The sequence below is a fragment of the Onthophagus taurus genome, chromosome 7 (genome assembly GCF_036711975.1).
Source record: "Onthophagus taurus isolate NC chromosome 7, IU_Otau_3.0, whole genome shotgun sequence".
Classification (NCBI taxonomy): Eukaryota; Metazoa; Arthropoda; class Insecta; order Coleoptera; family Scarabaeidae; genus Onthophagus; species Onthophagus taurus.
Genome location: NC_091972.1, coordinates 31,354,193 through 31,376,600, shown reverse-complemented (window position 1 = coordinate 31,376,600; position 22,408 = coordinate 31,354,193). Strand labels below are relative to the sequence as shown.

At 35.1% G+C, this 22,408-nt stretch overlaps 4 protein-coding genes across 4 annotated transcripts; 1 reads left to right on the top strand and 3 right to left on the bottom strand.

Moving 5' to 3' along the window:
- The first annotated feature begins 26 nt into the window (after positions 1-26).
- LOC111416230 (rhinocerosin-like) lies at positions 27-726 on the top strand. Its single transcript, XM_023048197.2, has 2 exons — positions 27-38; positions 385-726. Exons 1-2 carry the CDS (start codon positions 27-29, stop codon positions 724-726), a joined length of 354 nt encoding a protein of 117 aa, XP_022903965.2.
- A 4,160-nt stretch (positions 727-4,886) lies between these two features.
- On the bottom strand, positions 4,887-9,757 carry LOC111416231 (acaloleptin A-like). Its single transcript, XM_071197532.1, has 4 exons — positions 9,657-9,757; positions 9,210-9,583; positions 8,624-8,660; positions 4,887-5,395 (listed from the first exon to the last, which is right to left on the bottom strand). The coding sequence occupies exons 2-4, from the start codon at positions 9,581-9,583 to the stop codon at positions 5,024-5,026; spliced, it is 783 nt and encodes a 260-aa protein (XP_071053633.1). The 5' UTR covers positions 9,657-9,757; the 3' UTR covers positions 4,887-5,023.
- A 1,536-nt stretch (positions 9,758-11,293) lies between these two features.
- LOC139430476 (uncharacterized) lies at positions 11,294-15,018 on the bottom strand. The gene is made up of 3 exons (XM_071197531.1): positions 13,907-15,018; positions 11,842-13,838; positions 11,294-11,799 (listed from the first exon to the last, which is right to left on the bottom strand). Exons 1-3 carry the CDS (start codon positions 15,016-15,018, stop codon positions 11,294-11,296), a joined length of 3,615 nt encoding a protein of 1,204 aa, XP_071053632.1.
- Positions 15,019-15,476: 458 nt separating this feature from the next.
- On the bottom strand, positions 15,477-16,607 carry LOC139430475 (uncharacterized). The gene has a single exon (XM_071197530.1). The coding sequence runs from the start codon at positions 16,605-16,607 to the stop codon at positions 15,477-15,479; it is 1,131 nt and encodes a 376-aa protein (XP_071053631.1).
- Positions 16,608-22,408: the final 5,801 nt, after the last annotated feature.

The window sequence follows — 22,408 nt, the reverse complement described above, 5'->3', positions numbered from 1 at the left end:
ATTATAATTATTATTTTAAAATAACAATGGTCGTCTTCGTATTTATAATGAGTTTATTGACAATATCAATATCGGTTTATTAATACATTATTATCTAATTTATATAGTTTCTTGTTATTTTTTGGGATTAAAAGAGAAATTGTGTAAATGGAATTCCCTTACAACCACCAGAAGAAATCGGCAGATTAGATTGTGCGGGTCTGTGGGACCCCACATCGCGATGAATTCCCAAAAAAGGAACAAAGTTGGCTAGTTGGGAGTATATAAACTCAACTCGTTTATTGTTACGAATCATAAACTCACAATTTTCAATCACATTTCCATAGATAAATTTTATTAACAGTAACTACCTCTTTCTGTTAAATAATTCTGTTAAAATTAAAGTTATTTATTGCTGCTTTCGTTATTCCTGAAGATCAATATCAACAGTATTTGGTTGTAGGGCAACATGAACCCGAAGAATATAAACTTGTAGGTGTTGATCAACGCGTCAGACACAGAAGATCGTTTGCTCCAGGTGGTATTCAAATTGGCGAAACCACGGAAAATCCTTATCCGTGGAGTGTACGTGGTAATGTTGATAAAGTTGGGCAAGATACCATTGCCAAAATTAATGCTGGTCACAGAACCGATCAAACTCAAATTACCGGATCATGGAATAAAGTTATTAGAGGTCCTAATAGGGCTAAACCCAATTGGAGCATTGAGGTGCAACACAGATGGTAGAAGATTTTAAATTTTCTGAGATAATTATCAGATATTTCGTTTGCAAGAAATTTTGGACTTAATTGTATCATCGTTACATTAAATAAAGAAAAAACATTCTGAAATAATATAAACAAACTGTTAAACCTAATTCCCTACCTGGTTACCCAAAAATTAATGTTTTACAATTGTGTTTGCATTGCCGAACACGTAATATCTTATGAAATCAACTGCAGTGATTTGCACTTAATTTGCTTATGACATCAGTGATATACAGTTTCAATAGGATGGTGCCACATGCCACACAGCTATTAAATAAATAACTGTTCAAATAGTTGAAGGGCTTATTGCTAGAACGTGACAAACTGCACCTTCTGCAAAAATTAGATTTTGCTATTTTCTCATTATGCAATAGTATGGCAACCGCATAAAAATTTGTACAAAGTTAATCGTACAGACGACTCCACTTATCCTAAAATCTCGTTCTTACGTTAACACTGCAGCGTTAAACTCTGCAGATTACAACTTGACAAGCCAACAAAATGGACGGCGCGCTTGCAACAGGTGACAAAGTCGGTGACAAAGACAGTGAAATTAACGATGCTATTAGTGAAGAATATGATAGTGTAGTAGATAAAGACTACGAACCATCTGATCTCGATGCAGATTCAGCATATATATAGGTAAGTGTTTTTTTAATATTTTTTTGTGGCATGTCATGTTTTAGCATTTTTTTAACCTGTTCAAGAGGTTTTTCACGTTATTGCATTACATTTTCAGGACGAATCTACTATATGTTTATTGGAAGGAAATAACAATCCAGGCAACGTGCGCAGAAGCCGCGAAGTTTCACCCGTACCAGCTTCAAAATCTAAATGGAGGCACAGAAACACGGACATGTAAACGAGAACGAAAAGAAAAAGTAGGCGTAATTTTAGATAAGAGTATACAAGTGAATCGACCAATAAGTGTATAAAAGCTCGTGAATTGGGATTGCCTTGTACATGCAAAAAGAAATGTAGGACTTTCCTACAAGGATGTCATGAAAAAATGTTGAAGGAATTCTGGGATCTAGGATCCTATGACTTGTAGAACAGTTACCTCTGTGGATGTATTCAGTTATCACCTAAGAAACGTTCCTATCATAAAAAGAAACTAACCAAGAATCTAGCAGACACTTTATCGCTAAATATTTCGTGACTGTTGGCGGGAAACACATAAGGCTTTGCAAAATCGAATTTATGAGTGTTCATAGTTTTCAATCCTCTCACGGCAGGATCAATAGACTCGCCAGCAAAAAAATCAGGGAGCTCCAGCTGCAGGTAAAGACAAGAGAGAGAAGCACAGTAATCGACCGAATCAGTTGAGTGAACACGAAAAACAAAAAGTCATTACAGTAGGATTGACAATTTTGAGACAACCTATTTAAACTGTGATATGACATCGTGGTACAAAGTTATAGAAGAACGTAATAAAAAACATCCATTTGTGGTTACAATTATGCAACAAACCGGTTTGAATCTAGAACCTTTGTTATCTAACATATGTATCAAAAAATGCACGCACTGACTATGGTGTAAATTTAGACTTTTCTGGAGTCTATTCTTTTCATTTTAAAGTAGATGCTCCAAAATCATTCTTTATAAAATACTCATTTAATGAAACTTATGATGAAGTTAAACTAAAACTAGAACTAATACTAGACCTAGAAACTTTCGGGCCTCGCAATTCGCTCCGTCACACCTGAAACATAAGGAAGGCAGATAAAACCGGCTGCTGTTTCTTCTGTTTGCGTGGTTTGGTGGCTCGTCGAATATCTCTCATCGTATAGCCGTTCTTCTACAGCACATCTTCTAGGAATCTTTCTTCTTTTCTTAGGTTCTCTTTATCGCATATCCTCTCTGTTCGCTGGAATAAGGCTTGAATCACGGACCTCTTCTATTGTGGGTGGTGGTGGAATGAAGCCTGCAGGTACCTATTCGTATGCGTCTTCTTTCGATATACTCCCAGTTCCATGCCCCCATCTGTCTTCGTAGTGACTAACACATCCAGGAATGGCAACTGTTTTGCAGTTTCTGTTTCCATGGTAAATTTTAACATGGGGTGCTGTGAATTGAGGTGGTCTAGAAATTCCTGGAGTTGCTCTTTTCGTCGATCGAAGTGTAAGGGAGCCATAGCTTCGGTTTCCAAGGACACCCGGCATCTTTGACTGGTACTCTGGTGAATAGAGATTCCACGTCGAAACTTATCCTGAGGATCTAGCTTCATATTCCTAATTGATTCTACAAAATGTGTGGAGTCTCTGACTTATGATTCTGTTTTACCTGTAAAAGGAGACAGAATTTTGGAAAGGTGTTTTGCTAGCTGGTAGGTAGGAGAATTTATGGCACTGACAATAGGGCGTAGTGGGACGTCTGGTTTATAGATTTTGGGTAATCCATACATCCTTGGTGGTACTGGAGCCTGTACGAATAAGCTTTTCTGTGGATCTGCTGGGATTTCTGTGGATTTTACCAGTTCTTTCATTTTCCTTACTATGTTCTCGGTTGGGTCCTTTTTTATTTTCTTATAAGTGGCTTAAAGGTTATGATGAAGTTATCATTAAAAAGAGAGGGAGGCCAGTAAATTTTCAAAAAAAACTTTAATAATGTAAAGTCTATTGCGATACATACCTCTAGTAGACCATAAATTTTTCCTCTGCCTGAGAGCAACTAACGAGGAAATCGAAGACGTGGAAGTTGTAAAATGATTTTTTGTTAATACATTTTTTTGTTTATAATACAAGTTTTTCGAAAATACTGTAAAAGATTGTTATTATAATATTACGTTCTACAAATCACAGGATTTCAACTTTTTTAATATAATAATGTAACAAGCCACATTTTTTCAAAAATAAAATTCATTAAATCTACTGGTGTTCTATTTTTAATTTCCTATTATGTTCCCTAAGCTAGAGTAAAGTATAATTTTAATACAAAGTCATTTTCAGGGTCCGATAGGTGTGAAAAAATAGTGAAAAATTGGGTCCAAAGAATCGTTTGTTGCCAACATGCTCGCGTTGGTCATATGACCGATATGAACGAAGGTTTTTCATGATTTTAAAGGTTTACATAATAGATTATTCTTTTACCTATATTTAAAGAGCAAGTATTTAAAGGTTTGATATGTGTTCAGGTATAGGGCCACATTTGGTAGACAGATGTAGAATAAATGTTGATCATATTTGCGATATATTCGACACCTAAACTATTATGTCGTTACGAAAAAGTGGTGTTTTGCTATTTTACCTATATTTTTGAAAATGAAGTCGGAGAGTGATAATACTATTTTTTTCTTTTTCTATTCCTACCCATACAAGATATAATATAAAGTATTTTAGTTTCATCACTGACGAGTATGAGAAACGTTCTGAAAAATAGTTTGAAATAATGATTATGATCGTGCATATATGTTTTGAAGAATTTTGTAAAAATAGCATCTATGAAATTAATAAAAAATTGTAGATTTCGGACTATTCGCTAAGCATAAATCAAGACGATTTTCAATATTTTCGTCCAAAAACTGTCTTACAATTCTTGAAGGAAATTCGGATATCAGAAAATGACGTCGATTATGTAGTTCATGAACTCCGTAATAGGATTTTGTTTATTTGGAACGTAATTGATCGGAAGATTCACTGATGTTTTTGGGTTCTTTATTTGTTGTCAATTGAAATATTAGACTACTTCATCTCTAATGGTTGTCTTAAAACAGCCGGAGATAAAAAATAATATGTTACCTAGTTAATTACTTTACGAAAATTCTCAAACTTAAAATTTTATCTGAATGTTTTGTTTAAAATGTGTCTCTCAGATCTCTTCAAATATCAGAAAATGTGCTTTATATTATTATAGTTGAGGTGTATTAATGTTATTGATGAATTGATATACGAAATTATTTTAAGGGATCAACACTAGAGACAATTGATGAAAATCGAAATTCTTCAATCTAAGTACGGAATTTTTAATTATCGTCATTAAACAACAACACTAAATAATGATTTTGACTTGGACTGTTATGTATACAAGACATAACAAATTCAAAGTATTCGCCGATTCGTACTGAACAAAAATTATAGTTTTAACGCAGACGGTGATAGTATGATGGGAGAGAGTTTTCACATTGAAATAGTTACTAAAATAGTAGTTTGAAATTATTTATTTTTTCGACTATGAACATTTTATTAATTAGGGTCTTAAATAATTGATAAATATAATAATGTGTATTAGTTCTTAAATAATAAATATCAAGACATTTATCTTCGAAATGTAGATATGCTTTACCACCTGTGCTGAGCACCAATACTCCAGTTGGGTTTAGACTTGTGTGGGCCCCTAACAACTTTACTCCAAGTTCCAGTAATTTGAGTTTGATCGGTTTTGTGACCAGCATTAATCTTGGCAACGGTATCTTGTCCAACTCTATCAACGTTACCCCCTACACTCCAGGGATACGGACTTTCTGTGCTACCGCCGATTTGTGTACCACCTGGAGCAAAAGATCTTCTGTGTCTGGCTTGTTGATCAAGATCCACAAGTTCATGGGGTTCATAGTGTCCCACAATAATATACTCCTGGTATTGATCCTCAGGAATAATGAAAGCTGTGGAAATAGCCACTAAGGCGAATAAAACAATGCATTTAATCATCATCTGTAACAAAAAAAAAGCGTTAAACTCAAAGAAGGTAAAAACTTGACGTATTATTGCGGTGAGAGAAGCACTTACTGTTTATTAGGTTTATATGTCGTGGCACACGTTAACTGTGTAGAAACTAACTCTATCGAGATGCTGAGTCAAGAGAATTGATTTTATGATTTGTAACAAATAAATGAGTTAGTTTATATACTCTAAAGTAGCGCATAATCTGTTGTATATTACATAAGGGGGAATCACTACGTCCCGTAATTTCGACGTGTTTATTTTGGAGATTAATCTACGATCGGGAATTCTACAAACCCATACAAACTAATCTTCTGATTAGTACATTGCCCCTTTTAATTATTGTAACGGGAATTCCGTTTAAGCAATCTAACTTACGTCATCAACCAAATAGATAAACTAATTGTAAACTTTAAGGCTATCACGGCTGTTATCTTAAAATAATTATAATTCTTTGACCTTTGGGATATAGCCTAATTTTATTCAGAGACAAACTAGATATTTATAACATAAGCATAATAGTAAATAAATAAATCATTGTTTGATTAATAGTCTTATTTTTATTATATTTTTACTGATTAACTTGCAACACTGTTTATAAATGAAACATTATATCAATTAAGTACCTATGTAAAGATACCAGTAAAGATTAGAATCACATTACTGTTATTTACTTACATATTAACATAATACTATTTAACTTAATTAGTTATATTAAACACTAAATATTGTTACGTTCATTAAGTAGACGACGACGACGTTTATTAAATGATAATGAAAATGGAATTATTGAATTTAAATCGGACGATGGTAATGCATGCGATCGGTGTGATTGCGTTTGCATTTAAAATTGCAACTATAACTAATAGTGCGTCTAGATATGCGGCCGATTTTAAATGTTCATAATGTTTTGCAGGTTTGTCACAGTGAAATATACATTTTCTGCTGTATTGAGACAACTGGAAATTTATTGGAGTTTGGTTGGAAGGTTTGAACGACCACGCGATTGATCCATATATATTTATTAGGAATATGATTCAAAAATGTGTTTTTGCCAAAATTATTGTAAGTTCTACCGACGTACAATATGGGGATTCTCCTGATAGTCATTAAAACTGGTTAGAATACGCTTTAACGATAAACAAAACATTATGAAAGAAGTCAGTCCCATCGTGTCATTTAACCCCATGTGCAAAAATTTACTCTCAATAGATCCTCTTCGGGATGAAGCATTTGAGGAAGCCATAGGTGATATAGATACAAGTTTTATCTTTGAAGACTCCATAGCAGTAGTCAAAAAGTTAACAGATTGATTAACGGAGGACGCAAAATGCGGAATAACAGCTGGAATAACATGTGGCATTAATAACTATAATTATTATGTAATTAGAATTAGTTATATGATTAAAAAGGATTTATATTCTTTGATGATTATAAAATTTAAATACATGAAGATTCCTCAGAATAAATAAAAAATCAAGAGGAATCTTCATGTATTTAAATTTTATAATCATCATATAATTATTATGTTTTTCCTAACAACAGAATTACAAGAGATACCATCTGACAATAGTCAGGTATCATTAAAGATCAAATTTATTAAAACATATCTACAATGTTTGAATTTATATATGGACTGTTTGTTCGTGTTTCTGGATGAAACATGGATATACCAAAATGGTTAGGTTCGTTGATGGCTTAATGAAAATAATGTAGAAGCAAATACAAGAAAAAACAAAGCAAGGAGTATAGCGTTTCTCTATATTGCAAGCTGGTTGTAAGGACGTATAGATTGATCACCATAAGATAATTAAAGGTTACATTCATATCGCTCGAAACATTGAATCTCCAACTTAAAATTCAGGCAATGTTGATGTCGAGAAGTGGTTGGAATGTTATGACATTAAGTTTTCTAACATAGCGGAATTGTGGGCTCAGACACGCGATTCCTTTCAAATACTGATCAAATTTATGTAGTTGACGATCTGTTAAAGTTATATGGACACGAAGCTTGCGTTTTCCATCATATTGTTGCCAACACTATAGAATTGTAGGATTATCTTAGGGCTTATCTAAAATACATTATAGAAGGAATATTAAAAGTGCTGATTATGTCTCATTAAATAAAGTCGATACAACCTGGAAAGAAATCTTTTCACAGTTTATATCCTAGCATTGAAAGAATAGTCACTGAGAAAACTTCTTAAAGATGGTTACTTGAAATAGAATTTGTTTTCCTCATCTTGATTGAGAATGAAATATTTCGTATATAGTATATATTTATGTAAGCATAAATGTAATCGAGCCAAATAACATAATAGAACGAGTTCTTAACTATATACGAAATATTTCATAGTTTCCAATAAAATAAACAACTGGAAAGTAAAACGAATTGTTAAAGAATAGAAATTTCATATGAATAATAGTGTATATTCCTAAAAATAAAAACATCTTGACGTAATTCGAAAGTTTCCTGAAGATGGTCTAACCAGGACCAAAACCGGTAGAGTAAAGAAATGTATCCATCTAATTAAGAAGTACAACATTTCAAAGCGTTTTATTTTTGATTAACAATATTAATGACAAAAAGTTCTTTTATTTGAAATAACATGTTCGAAATGATGTCCTTCTTCATTAATATACATTTCTAACCGGTGTCTAAATGAACTTTGGACATTATCTCCTAAGTGCTATCGATTAATTTCTTCAAAAGCGGCAATGATACGTTGCTGCGTATCTTCTCGGTTTGTTGGTACTGTTTGATAAACAATTTCTTTCGCCGTGCCCCACACGAAGAAATCCAACGCAAAGAAGTTTTCATTAACCTATATTCATTTGTTCTAAAGTCCAGAAATTTTCTCGATGGAAGAAGTCACCATCGTGTAACTCTTGGTTTAGTTCGATATGATATGGGGATATCTATGAATAGAGGTCAACACTTTTTGAAACACTCTTTTATTTTCCTAAGACCATCCACGAGTCTTTGAAATGTTCTCCGATCAGGTGTGCTTTTCTACAAATTAGGTAAAAATTTCGTCTACGTAAAAACGGCAAACGCATCTTTTAATCTTAAGCCTCACCAGGTCATCGATATAAAAGTCGATGCACCAGGTTAAGAGAACAAATCATACACACCACTGAGCTGATCGGTTGGTCTTTTACTCAAGCGGCAATAAACGAGCGGCTCCTAGTAAGGGTGGTAGTCTCGGTACACGGTACCATAAATTTAACTGTCATTTCATTTTTCCTAAATGTCCTAAATAATAATAATACGCAATTTTTTTGCTGTGAATTTGCTTTACTATGACTCCCACATCATATGGTATATTACTAACATATGGTTTTTGAATAAATTTTAGAATGAAATGAAAAAAATTAATGAAAGGTATTTGTTTTAATATTAGGCGAAATCCAATTTAACACACTTAACACTCCAATTCGAGATATTCACATCCTTATAAAATACTCACTTAATATAATAAATTTATTTTCTTTTGTATGAATTAGCACTTTAAATCGAAAGGAATAAATGTTCAAATATTAATTTCAAGTGGTTTGGAAGTTGTAACTCACTTATGATGTTTCATTTCAAGTAAAATTTAAATTTAAGAGTTCAACACATCGTTAATAATTGTTTTACATACGATCAGAAACTAATACGATGTTATATTTCAGTCCGGTTATATTAACACAACAGGTAAAAATACAAATTTATAGAATATTATATTATTTATTTTTTTAATTAAATAATTAAATCAATTATGAACATTTTACTAATTCGTTAGCTACATTAGCTACGTTTTACCATCTGTGATGAGCACCAACACTCCAGTTGGGTTTAGACTTGTGTGGTCCCCTAACAACTTTATTCCAAGTTCCAGTAATTTGAGTTTGATCAGTTTTGTGACCAGCATTAATCTTGGCAACGGTATCTTGTCCAACTCTATCAACTTTACCTCCTACACTCCATGGATACGGACTTTCTGTGCTGCCGCCGATTTGTGTACCGCCTGGAGCAAAAGATCTTCTGTGTCTGACATATTGATCGAGATCCACAAGTTCATGTTCATCGGGTTCGTAGTGTCCTACAATCATATACTCCTGGTATTGATCCTCAGGAACAATGAAAGCTGCGGAAATAGCCACTAAGGCGAATAAAGCGAAGGATTTGATCATCATCTGCAATAAAAAAAAGTTAAGCGAAAAAATAAGTGGAAATTTGACGTATTATTCAGGTGAGAGACAAACTTACTGTTTATGAGGTTATTTCTTGTTGAATACGTTGACTGCGTAGAAACCAACTCTATGGAGCTGTTGAGTAAAGAGATTTGATTTTATGATTTGTAACAAGAAATGAGTTGCTTTATATACTCCAAACTAGCGCATAATCTGTTGTATATGAGATAAAGGGGAATCACTACGTCCTGATATTTCGCCGTGTTTATTTTGGGTATTAATCTACGATCGGGACTCCTACAGACCCATACAAACTTATCTTCTGATAAGTACATTCCTCCTTCAACTGTTGTAAGGGGAATTCCGTTTAAGCAATCTTTCTTTCCACATCAAAAAAAAAGAAACATAAGAGTCATTCATGTTTTCACGGTCGTTGTTATCTTAAAATAATAATTATAATTCTTTGACCTTTCGAATATAACATTGAAACCTTATTTATAGATCAAATTGAATAATAATAATAAGAATATTTATTGATGAAATACAGTATGAAATACATATATATGAAATGAAACACAGTACACATAGAGGTCATCAAAAGGGGTTGAGTCAATGTACCTGCAAACAGGCGTATTGTTTTTCATCAACCCCTCGAACAATCAAAAAAAAGAAAAACAAATAACAATAACAAAAATTAATGACAATGAATATACATATAAGAATGTATTCATCGTAAATACCAAACATAAAACTTAATAAAATTAAATCATATTAAAGTCGCAAAATCTATAAATCATTTTTATATCCAAACAAAGCAAAAAAAAAATATATACCTGTTTAGAATACTTCAAAAATTGAAAGTTTTATACTTATCGAATTAAACGAAAATATCCTCGTTTTTCTCTTTTTTTTCAAGCTCAAAACTCCACAGAACTTATAACTTGATGTGTTCAATAAAACGACGAAATTCACGCTCTTTTCAAGACTTTTTAATCGACTGACTGACACGATACAGGTATTTTTACAAATATACAGGTTTTTGACAAGACGCACGCGTAACATGAATACAAAGACAACATACAATAGAACGAAATTATGAACGAAAAGGAAAATTCGAATTGAAAACTAAAACTAAGTAATAAAAATTATAAGAATTCAAACAGCCCGCCTTGCCAAACACTTTGGCAATAAGAAATTTGAATAATGAACAACAGAACATTGAATATTTTAGGCGGAACGATCGAAACAAATAAATCAAAAGAATAAGTGAATTTTGCAAATAGAAAACTTGAATTACAATTACAAATTATATGAATGTGTTGAATACAGTAACATATAAATTCAACTAAAGAAAAACAAAATGAAATTAAACTGATTGAAATAGAAAAGAATTAACATAAAAATAACGTATTAATACAATTAACAAGGAAGCAAACACAATTTTACTAGAGGGCGAGTAAGCGTGGTAGTTCCTGTTTTTATAGTAGCCACACGAATATTGCCATCACTACCGGAATGCAACTGTTGAACTCGCGCCATCATCCATTTTGCAGGGGGGAGTCTTTCATCTTTGACAAGCACCAAGCTACCAATCGAAGGAATATTTCGTTGTTCATACCATTTTGTTGAATTTTGAAGAGACTGCAAATAGAATTTCTGCCAATGCTTCCAGAAATCTTCTACCATTCTTCGAAGAAGTTGCCAACGTGAAAGTCAAGACATATTTTCGTCTGCTAGAGATGGCTCTGGAACAACATTTAGCGCTGATCCAACCAGAAAATGAGCAGGAGTCAAAGCTTCATAGTTGTTGGGATCTTCGGATAGTGAGCAAAGAGGTCTCGAGTTCAGAACTGCCTCGATCTGTATGAGGACGGTAGAAAACTCTTCGTAGGTGAGCAGCGTCGAACCAACAATTTTCTTTAGATGCGTCTTGACAGAACGAACGCCAGCCTCCCACTTTCCCCCAAAGTGCGGGGCAGCAGGAGGATTGAATCGCCACTGAGTACCGTCATCACCCAGAACACCGGCTATGTGTCTCCACTCCTTGGAAGCGGCAGAAAACAATGATCGCAGCTCTCGGTCTGCGCCAATGAGATTGGTACCGCAATCGCTGTATAGGCATCTACAAAGACCACGACGCCCAGAAAAACGCTTGTATGCCGCCAAGAATCCCGAAGTTGTATAGTCCGTTGAAATTTCGAGATGAATAGCTGATGTTGCTAAACATACAAAAAGTATCAGATATCCTTGATATATCTTACCATTCCGACCCCGAAATGTTCGAAGCTGAAATGGCCCTGCGTAGTCAACTCCGGTATGTGTGAACGGTCTAGATGGCGTGACTCTTGAAGGAGGCAGTTGTCCCATAAGTTGTTGACTCGCTTCTACTCTATGTCTGGCACATATTATACAGCGCTGAATGAAAGATCGAACAGGAACACGGCCACCGACTATCCAGAAACGACGTCTCAATGAAGACAGAGTCAGCTGCGTACCTCCATGTAATGTCCCTCTACGATGACTATCGATTACCAAGCTAGTTATCCTAGATTCCTTGGGCAAAATGAGGGGATGCTTCTCGTCCCAGTCCAGTGACGCAAACCGAAGACGGCCCGTAACCCGCAAGAATCCCTCACCGTCCAGAAACGGAGTAAGCTTGTACAACGGACTGGATCTCTGAATTGTTTGTCCGTCCTGAAGAGTTCGAATTTCATTAGGAAAATAAAGCTGCTGGCATTCATGGACCCAAAACATCATTGCATGGTTAATTTCATCGGGAGTAAGAATGCCTACAACAGAACAAGACTTAGATTTTTTAAAATATTTGAAACACCAGGCGGTGATGCGAAGAAGTTTATTCAACGTTGAATATTTATTCTTTAAGTTCCAGCCGTGCTCAGGAGATGCTGTATGAGTCACTGGAATGGAACGTCGTCGCTCGCGATCTGCCTCCGATGATATTGTTGGTCGAATGCAAGGCCAATATGATGAAGGTAGAGACAGCCAAGAAGGCCCTGTCCACCATAGTGTTTCGCCTTGGAGTTGACGAATGGGGACTCCTCGTGATGCAAGATCGGCAGGGTTGTCCTGACTTGGAACGTAAGACCATTTAGCTTGAGGCAGGTCGATTATTCTGTTGCGGACGAAGTCCTTCCACCTGCCGGGATGACTACATATCCATGAAAGTGCTACTGTGGAGTCACTCCAAAGATGAACGGGGACACTTTGTAAGTCTAAAGCACGGATCACGCGTCTCACCAACCGCACAAGAAGCACAGCCGCGCACAATTCGAGCCGCGGTATGGTAACGGTTTTCAACGGTGCCACTTTCGTTTTAGAAGAGATAATCGAAACTCGAACATCCGAATCCCCAAACGCACGAAGGTAAACGACCGCCCCAAAAGCAGCATTAGAAGCATCCGCGAAACCGTGTAGTTCAATGGACGTAACGTTTTGTTCTATTCCAAGCCACCGTGGTACTCGAATTGCAGGAATAGTGCGAATATCGTTTAGAAAAGAAATCCATTTTAGAGCTAAGTCATTTGGTAACGACTCGTCCCAATCAAGCTTTCGGATCCATAGATCCTGCATGAAGATTTTTGCTGTAACTATCAGCGGAGATAGCCAGCCTAGAGGATCAAATAGTCGGGCAATAAACGAAAGAACGGAACGTTTTGTAACCTGACCCGAAAATTCTCGAAAATCGTTCAAACGAAACAAAAATTGATCGTCGACGTTGTCCCAAAGAAGCCCGAGAGCGCAGGGAGAGTGATCGTTATCAATATCTAGAGTGTTACTCTTCGCGATCAGTTCAGGAGATAGATTCGTTAATGATTCGGAATGATTCGAAGTCCACTTACGCGCTTTAAAACCGCCCGCTTTCAATACTTGATTTAGTTGAAATATGACTTCCTGTACGTCATCAATGTCATTTGCCCCAGAGAGGATATCGTCAACATAAGTATCCCGCAAAAGTACCGTTGTGCCGAGAGGTTGACTAGAAGAATGTTCGTCCGCGATTTGACGAATGCAACGAATCGCTAAGTAAGGCGCGCAAGAAAGCCCGTATGAAACGGTGGTAAGTTCAAAGCTTTGAAGATCTTCAGTAGCGTCTTCACGCCAAACAATGCGTTGAAATGGTAAATCGTCATTATGAACTTTAATCTGCCGGTACATCTTTTCGAGATCGCAGGCAAAACCACTCGGTGTCGTCTCCATCGCGTCAAAACATCTATCAATTCGCTTTGTAGTTTCGGTCCTGTATAAAGACAGTCATTAAGCGAGACTCCCGTCGAAGTTAGCTGCGACCCGTTAAAAACCACCCGCAATCGCGTAGTGGAGCTTGTCTCACGAACAACTCCATTATGAGGCAAATAATAATTTGGAGAGCTTAAAGTTACTGGAACTTGACGCATGTGTCCCAGTGAAAGATATTCACGCATAAAATTGCCATACTCTATACGAAGCTGTTCGTTTCTCGCGAATCTTAATTCTAATCTTTGAAAAGATCCAACAGCGACCGAATAGGAGTTTCCGAGTTTATTTGGTGACTCTCGAAATGGCAACCGAACCACAAATCGACCGTCAGAATCCCGTTGATGAGTTCGATTAAAATGTTCTTCGCATTCGCGTTCGTCCGATGAAAGACGCGAAACATTAAGAGTGTCATCCTCCTGTTTCCAAAAGCGTTGCATGATATCAAGGAACTCAAGATCGATAGAACACTGATAACCGTATGCACCGACATGAGAAGAAGGTTGATTAGACAACGCGCCGGAAAGTACCCAGCCCAGAGCTGTTTGTTGAGCAATCAAAAGACCATCGGTACTCTTTCTAACTCCACTTTGTATTATTTTGGAATAAAAACGCACTCCGAGTATCAAGTCAATTTTTCTATCCGAAGTAAATTCTGGGTCAGCTAAGGGAAGGTCGCTTAGCTCGGACGGCAACCGATCGGTGCACTTTTGAGGCACATAAGACGTTAATTTCGGTATAATTAATGTTTCTTCTTCAAAAGAGATAAATGGATTTAGACGCGAAAATAGTTGCATCGAAACGACGCCATTAGAAACGCACGTACGTTTTGATCCAATCCCGGTGATCGGAATACTCGCGGAACGCCGTTGCAGGTGAAGCCGTTGCACTAGAGTTTCACCAATAAAAGACACCTCCGAACCTTGATCGATCAACGCACGAACGATAATCGAATCACCACGGGGTGATACGATTCTAACCAATGCTGTTGCGAGAAGCACTGGAATGTGATGATGATGAGAGTGAACGAAATGACTTGACGGTTGACTTGTTGGTACATTTGATTTTGACGCAGCATCTTTAGAATGAAGCATACGTGTCTCTGGGGGAGCTTCATGAAGAGTTGAATGATGAGGTTTATTGCAGAAACGACATCGTTTTGAAACGCGACATTTTTTGAACATGTGTGGTCCAAGACAATTAAAGCAAAGTCCTTTAGAAGTTACGAAGTCAAGTCGTTGTGTTGGTTTCCGCGAGAGATAATCATGACTATTTCATTCATATCGTTAACAGCCAATAAGAATTCGCGGTTTTCCGTCAATTGCGAGTATTTCAGCGGTTATTTGGCCGTAACCATGGAGAACGATAATACGAACCTTTGTATTATCGCTGTAATACGAACCTTTGTATTATCGCTTGTTTGACATTTAATTAATTTCGAGACATCCATGCATGTTTCCATAACAATCAATGTAATTTATTAAAAAAATATTAAAATTCTAAAAATATGTAAATTTTTTATTCATGAAATAGTCTAGCCATATACAACACGACAATCGAAAATACACGAATCTCGACGTATTGCCTTAAAAAACACCACTCGACCTTCGGTCTCGTGGTGTTTCAGGCAATACGTCTCGTATTATCGAGTATTTTCGATCGTCTTGTTGTATAATATATGACAAGCCGAAATGTAATGAGAAGCACCGCATAGCGAACAGCCCGAACCGGTAGCCGAAGCATTGTGTACTTTGAAATTAACACTTTTAGGGAATGTTTGGGAAAATTTTTTACCATTTCCAGGTAACTTTTCAATAGCTTCAAGAGTGTAGATGCGGTGAACGAGAAATTCCTCCAATTCGTCGAAGGTTGAAGGATTTTCCCAATCCTTGGCCGTCTCTGTGTCAAGTTTACGTACAAGCAAATATACTAAAATATTATCCCAAGATTTTATAGGACATCCCAAAGATTCTAATGCTCCTAAAGCCTCTTTAACTTCTCCGAGAAGTCTCCTCAATTCGGAAGCTGATTCAGATTTAATCGAACGTGCTGGCAACAGTAAGGTCAATTGCGCATCCACCATAACTCGACGATTTTCGTATCGTTCGATCAGCAATGTCCACGCACGTTGAAAGTTGTCATTAGTTACCAACAAATTTTTTAATAATTGTGATGGTTCGTTAACAAGGCTCATTTTCAAATAATGAAATTTTTCAACATTAGAAATTCCAGCGTTTGAATAAATCATTGAGGAAAATAAGTCATAAAATTGGGGCCAGTTATTGTAGTTACCGTCGAAAGTAGGCAATTTTATTTGTGGTAATTGTCTTGAACACGAAAACGACGGTGTCGCCGTAGCAATCAGTGGAACCGGTTGTTGTATTGAGGGATCGACGATTGGTGGTGCAGCTGATTGCACGGACCTAACACTGCGAACCGATCCCGCTGAAGAAGATCCCTTAAACGGCCGAATAGAATCAAGAAGAAATGCTCTAGATTCAATATATGTCTCTTCACAAGCCGAAAATAAATCGTCCGAAAAATACACGGTATCAGCATATTCGACTTTATATTGAATTAACCGTTTATGAAGATTAAAAAATTCATTCCAAGTTGCTTCCAGTCGATCGAGACGACTTTGAAGATTATTTAATGTCCAATTATTTTTACCCATTTTTTTTGTATTTTCCACGACGCGAGAAATAGAGCCGTAAAAGTCATTTTGTTGCTCGAAAAGCGCATTCAATTCAGTTTTTGATTGGGTTTCAGCCATTTTAAGTAAAGTCTTGTTAAAAAAAAGAAAAAAAAAAACGAAAAAGAATAAGAAATTGCGCACCGAAAAAATTTTTCTTAAAATAAATCGAAATTGTTATTGAAACTGAACCGGTACAATTGCACGCACCTCCACGAATTTATTTTCGCGTTTATTCGAGAATCCGGCTAGAAGGACCAAATGTTTAGAATACTTCAAAAATTGAAAGTTTTATACTTATCGAATTAAACGAAAATATCCTCTTTTTTTTTCAAGCTCAAAACTCCACAGAACTTATAACTTGATGTGTTCAATAAAACGACGAAATTCATGCTCTTTTCAAGACTTTTTAATCGACTGACTGACACGATACAGGTATTTTTACAAATATACAGGTTTTTGACAAGACGCACGCGTAACATGAATACAAAGACAACATACAATAGAACGAAATTATGAACGAAAAGGAAAATTCGAATTGAAAACTAAAACTAAGTAATAAAAATTATAAGAATTCAAACAATACCAAACAATATTTAATTCCAAAGAGGTAAATAACAAGATTAAACTATAAAGAATAAAGGAAAATGAAAAGGCATTAAAAGCCGTCTTAAAGCCATGCTCACTTTGCAGCAAAATGTTCAATGGGATGCTGTTATAAGCACTACAAATAACAAGAAAACGAACCTTTAAATAGTTGCGTACGGTATCTGGGAATGGAAAGCCTAAAACGATGTCTAACATTAATGTTATGCATATTACAACGGTAACGAATTTTAGCAGTCAAATAAGGAGGGGTTCCAGATAAAATTAATCTAAATTAATAAAAAAGCAAGCAGAATGTAATTTTCTACGTTATGACATGAGCCCAAAGATGCGTATGTGAAATCCTGTCTCTTCTTCTTATTCCATATATAAATCTCAAATAAGCGTTTTGCAGACGCTGAATTCGAAGGGTAGTGGCCAAATCAAGACACGAATCATAAATTACGTCGCAGTAGTTGAATAAAGACAATATAATTGAATCACAAAGTTGAATTCTTAAACGTTGATTCAACAAGTTGCGATTACCGTATAGTAGTCGTAGCGCAGCTTAAGCTCGCCTAAGTAAATTAGATACATGTGCACGAAATCTAAGTGATGAATCGATGGTAACGCCAAATGTCTTTGTCTGATGTCAAGGGACTCTCGAACACGGGCAACAGCACTCTGATTCCTAAAAATCATAACGGATGACTTATTCGGATTAATATTTAGGCACAGTTTGGAAGCACGATGAATCAGTTTGTCTAAATCACAATTAATATAATTCTGAGCAGTATGCACTTGAGTATGATCAAAGGAAAAATGAAGCTGAGTATCATTAGCGTACATATGCATATCGCAGTGATGCAACACACCAAAAAGATTACTAGTATAAATTAAGTAGAGAATTGGACCTAAGACAGATCCCTGAAGAACGCCAAATAACACAACAGCCTCATCGGACCAGTCACCATCAAAAGAAACTCTCTGTCTACGATTCATTAAGTAATGTTCAAAAAAGCACAGGCATTGCGCGATAGACCGGCGTGCCAAAGAATTGCCTAAAGCGTTTTATGATGGACTGTATCGAATGCCTTGGAAAAGTCAAGCAGAACAAGAACCGTGGCTCCGCCAATAACCCTTCCTCTGTAATAGTATCAATAACTTCCAAGAGTAACCGAGTAGCGCAACTGTAACCCGCTCTAAAACCAGACTGGGTATCAGGTAATATGGAAAAGGTTTCCAAATGTTCTCTTAGTCGACAAGCGACAATCCGTTCTAATATATTAGATATTGCAGATAATATACAGATCGGTCTTAAATCATTATAATTGGAAGGATTAGTAGTCTTCGGTATCGGTGCAACCAAAGCAACCTTCAGCAGTCAGGAAAAACAGAGAACTCAAGACAATAGTTGATGATGTGACATATATGAGGCAAGATAACTAGACAACACAGTACTAGCATTCTTGCACTGACACCATCGAAACCGATCGCATTACTTTTAATTGAAAGCAGCATATCCATAACCTCCTGCTCTGAGGCTAAAGATAATTCCAGCTTTTTAGTAACCGTAGGGATCACATTTGACGAAAAGAAAGTGATTAATTCAATATCACTCTGCGAGTTATTCTGAGAGGACAAAAAGAAATCATTCAAAGCATCGACATCAACAAGACCTTCAGGAATAGAACGCTGACTTGTATTTAGAATACCCATTTTCCTGAAACTACCTGTATGTCCTATATGTATGGTCCTAAGAGATCCAAAATATCAATATTAAAATCACCCAAACAGATCAAGTTCTGTTACAGGAACAAACGAAGAGAGAGTCGCATCAAGGGTATCCAAAAAGCTAGGCATACCAGTATCAGGTCAGTATATCACCCCTACTGTTATCACAATATCCTTGCATCGAATCCGTATCCACAACTGTTCAATAAAGGAAAGAACCTCATCCATCACTACCTCAACATCGTATTCATCCCTAACATAAATACCAACACCTCCACCTCCACCAGTACGCGTTATTCGACCTGTAAAAAAATGAGAGTAGTTATATGAGAGAATATCTACATTATAAATCTCATCTCAAAACAGTTATTAATAATAACTTATCAATCTCTAAACTATTTCATTCTAATAGTTCATTCTAAACTATTTTGATCCAAACCGTGTTTTTCTATAAGGTATAGTATTTGATTTATTTACAATTTCAATGACAAACATCATTTCAACATTTTTAAATTTTGGGGATTTTAGCTTTCTACCTAAGAAATAGTATTACCTACTAGGATTGAGATGATTGTGAAAATGTTTTTATCTACAACTATTGAATTATCTATTCGTTATACAATTGATTTTTGATGGGTAATGACACGCATTACCCATGACTGACAAAGTGTTGAATAATGAAGCCATTATTCCACAGTTCTGACACGGCCTACTAATCAAAAAATAAAAGATAACAGAAATGACAGCTTTCTTATATTGAGGTTATGTCTGAAATGTCTATCAAGTTTATTTTTTTTCCCTTTTTTTTTGATTTTTTTTTCAAAATTAAATAGTTGTAGATAACGTATACTATTCAACTTGCGTCACTAGTATTCACTCGCTCGCTTTGCTGCTCACTCGTGTTGCAACTTCATCTTCGTGGGTAACAGCCGCCATTATACGCTTGTTGAATAATATACTATAATGGGTTCATTCTAAACTATTTTTATCAAAACCGTGTTCCTCCATTAGGTTTAGTTTTTGACTTATTTTCAATTTCAATAACAAACATCGCCAATTTTGCGATTTTAATACTAATGTATTAAAAAGATTTCAATCATTCTTTGATTAATATTTAAGGCCATTATTGTACTTTCGCCGATTAACTTTCAACATAGTTTATAAATTTAATGAAATAAATGATCGTTGCAGAATCGTAATCTGTAAATATATTATTAGGTATTAAAGCTTGGCTTATTTAATAATAAAAATGGAATTGTTAATTGAATGTGACAACATTAAAGGAATCTTCATTGCCCAGGAATTAACAAATGCTGAATATACTAATTAATTTCCCGCAATTAAACGTTAAATACGGTTTATGTAAATACAAATCCAGATAATTTAAGAAAAACTTATTGGATGTGTCTTTATTGTGATTTCATACAAACTACTTAACTAACTTTAATACCCACCGATAGTAGCTGAGCTGAAACTGATTATAAATTGAGATTTTTTGTTCAATATACACTATTTTCATACATAACATATTTTTTGGTGGTTAATTTTACTCTTCTAAGATAATGAAAACTGGGCTCGTACTAGTTATGCCTATACTCTATTATGAACAATTTTCGTGTTCAACACTTTTCTCGATCAGTTTCAATTTTTGAATAGTTAGAGAGCAGTAATAAGAGATTTCATTTTATTCCATAAAAAAAATTATTGAAATTATTCCGATTAATTTTAGTTTTTGAGTAGTGTTACAGTGTTGTAACCTAAATAATCTCTTTTGATATTTTTAACATTTTCGTGTTTAAAATGAAGATAATATTTTTTTCTTACCTTCCCTTGTCCACAAATATTTTATATCATTATTTTTTTTAAATTCCTGACATACTCTAAATAACTGCTTAACACTAATTGTAAGTAGAACATAAAGATTCTTGTAAGTAAAATATATCTGATTATGATTAGTACAACATTTGAAACTATTTCACCTAGATCATCGGTATTTAGCTTTGGCTTCCTCTTCTTTGCTTCTAAAAATTTTTTCTTATCTTGGGTTAATTTTTTTATTATACATAGGGTAAACACGCCAGTGGTGTACCACTGAAGACATATTTGAAATTCAAAACCCATTAAAAAATAGAACTAATGAACTGATCCTTTTAAATTACGATAGGTAGAATATTTCATTTTGGAAATCTATAACCGATTCATGCTAGGACAAAATAAAACTAAAATTATCCTAAAAAAGGTTCAAAAGGACCTAATATGCCAGTAGTCGACCATTTCCTCCATCGAGTCGACCAGTATAAGTCCAGTGGTCGACCGGCATTTCTTCAGCGTGCAGTCAGTTTATTTTTTATAACTCGTAATATTTTTTCAGTAAATTTATTTATAAAAATCAATTAAATATTCAGGTTTTAATTTTTTATTTGGTTTTGACAAGAAGATATATACTAATTTATTAAATCAAAAACTATAAACATAACAAATCAACTTAAGCTATTTCTAATATTTTCTGCAAAGTGGACGTAAGTAGAACTGATTTCATTCTCTGAACCATTTTCGTATTGCTTCCTCTGTAATTATTGCTCGTGATTTTGACAGAGCTTCGGACTCCCGAAAGACAATATTTTGTCATCTACAAAATTCCGTAAACCACTTGTCCCCAGGTCTTTGAAGGGTGTTCGTCTTTTGAATGTATTTACAATGTGTTGAACCGATTTGAACAATTCTTCCTTCTTCAAGGGGAATCCTGTCATGAATAAATGCTTTAGCCACAAATACATTTTTTTCCTCTTCTTGACTGAGAATGGTAGGTAGCTCCCTAGTCAACGGCCTCGTTTCTATTTTGCCTTTAAGCCTGTCGATCAGGCTAGTTTTGGGAATCTGAAAATTTCGAGAAGCTTCTCTTATTTCCATACCATTATAAATTGCGTCAATAGCATCTGTTAAAGATGTTTCTGAATATCACTCTTGAGAACACTCTTTTTTTGGTTTTGACTTCTTTGAATTGACTAGATTTGACTAAAGAAGAATTTTCATAAAGCTATTTATGATTTTGTATATTTCTTTATTAAGCAATTTTTACGTATAAAACATTTTTCTATTTCAAATTGTGTCTATGTCCAGATTCTAATAAAACACGATTACAATACTTTTCTAGGCTTATTGACAAATCAGGGCAGTACTACCATCACTATTTACGCAATTACTTGTAATTTACAAATTTTAAAAGAGGAAATTTTAATACTCTTTTATTTTTGAAATTTATATGTAGTTGCAGATCGACTACTACTTGTAAGTGGTCGATCTCAAGCGTGTTTACCCTATATTGTATAGTAATTTAAATTGGAATAGAATTGTTCACTGGTCTGAACCAGATTGCAACAAAATTTAAGAGAAAAAAATTATTTATTCTATATATTGCCTTATAGACTACGCAGACCCCATAGCCTACCTTTTACTTCATAAATGACCAGGATTTATAGTCACAAGTTCTTATGATACGATTGTGACTTGTTTATGCTTAAAAATACGCACTTTATTAATGACAAGTAATCTATAGACATCTA

Excerpts from the sequence above, each read along its gene's own strand:
- LOC111416231 (XM_071197532.1), bottom strand. The coding sequence starts at position 9,583 with ATGATGATCAAATCCTTCGCTTTATTCGCCTTAGTGGCTATTTCCGCA. Across the intron at positions 8,661-9,209 it reads GTTGGTGCTCATCACAGATG|GACATTTAGGAAAAATGAAA; the intron begins GTAAAACGTAGC and ends ATTATTATTTAG. Across the intron at positions 5,396-8,623 it reads AAATGACAGTTAAATTTATG|ATGATGATTAAATGCATTGT; the intron begins GTACCGTGTACC and ends TTTTTGTTACAG.
- LOC139430476 (XM_071197531.1), bottom strand. The coding sequence starts at position 15,018 with ATGTTCAAAAAATGTCGCGTTTCAAAACGATGTCGTTTCTGCAATAAA. Across the intron at positions 13,839-13,906 it reads ACAAGCTCCACTACGCGATT|GACCGAAACTACAAAGCGAA; the intron begins GCGGGTGGTTTT and ends GTCTTTATACAG. Across the intron at positions 11,800-11,841 it reads AACATTTCGGGGTCGGAATG|CAACATCAGCTATTCATCTC; the intron begins GTAAGATATATC and ends TTGTATGTTTAG.
- LOC139430475 (XM_071197530.1), bottom strand. The coding sequence starts at position 16,607 with ATGGCTGAAACCCAATCAAAAACTGAATTGAATGCGCTTTTCGAGCAA.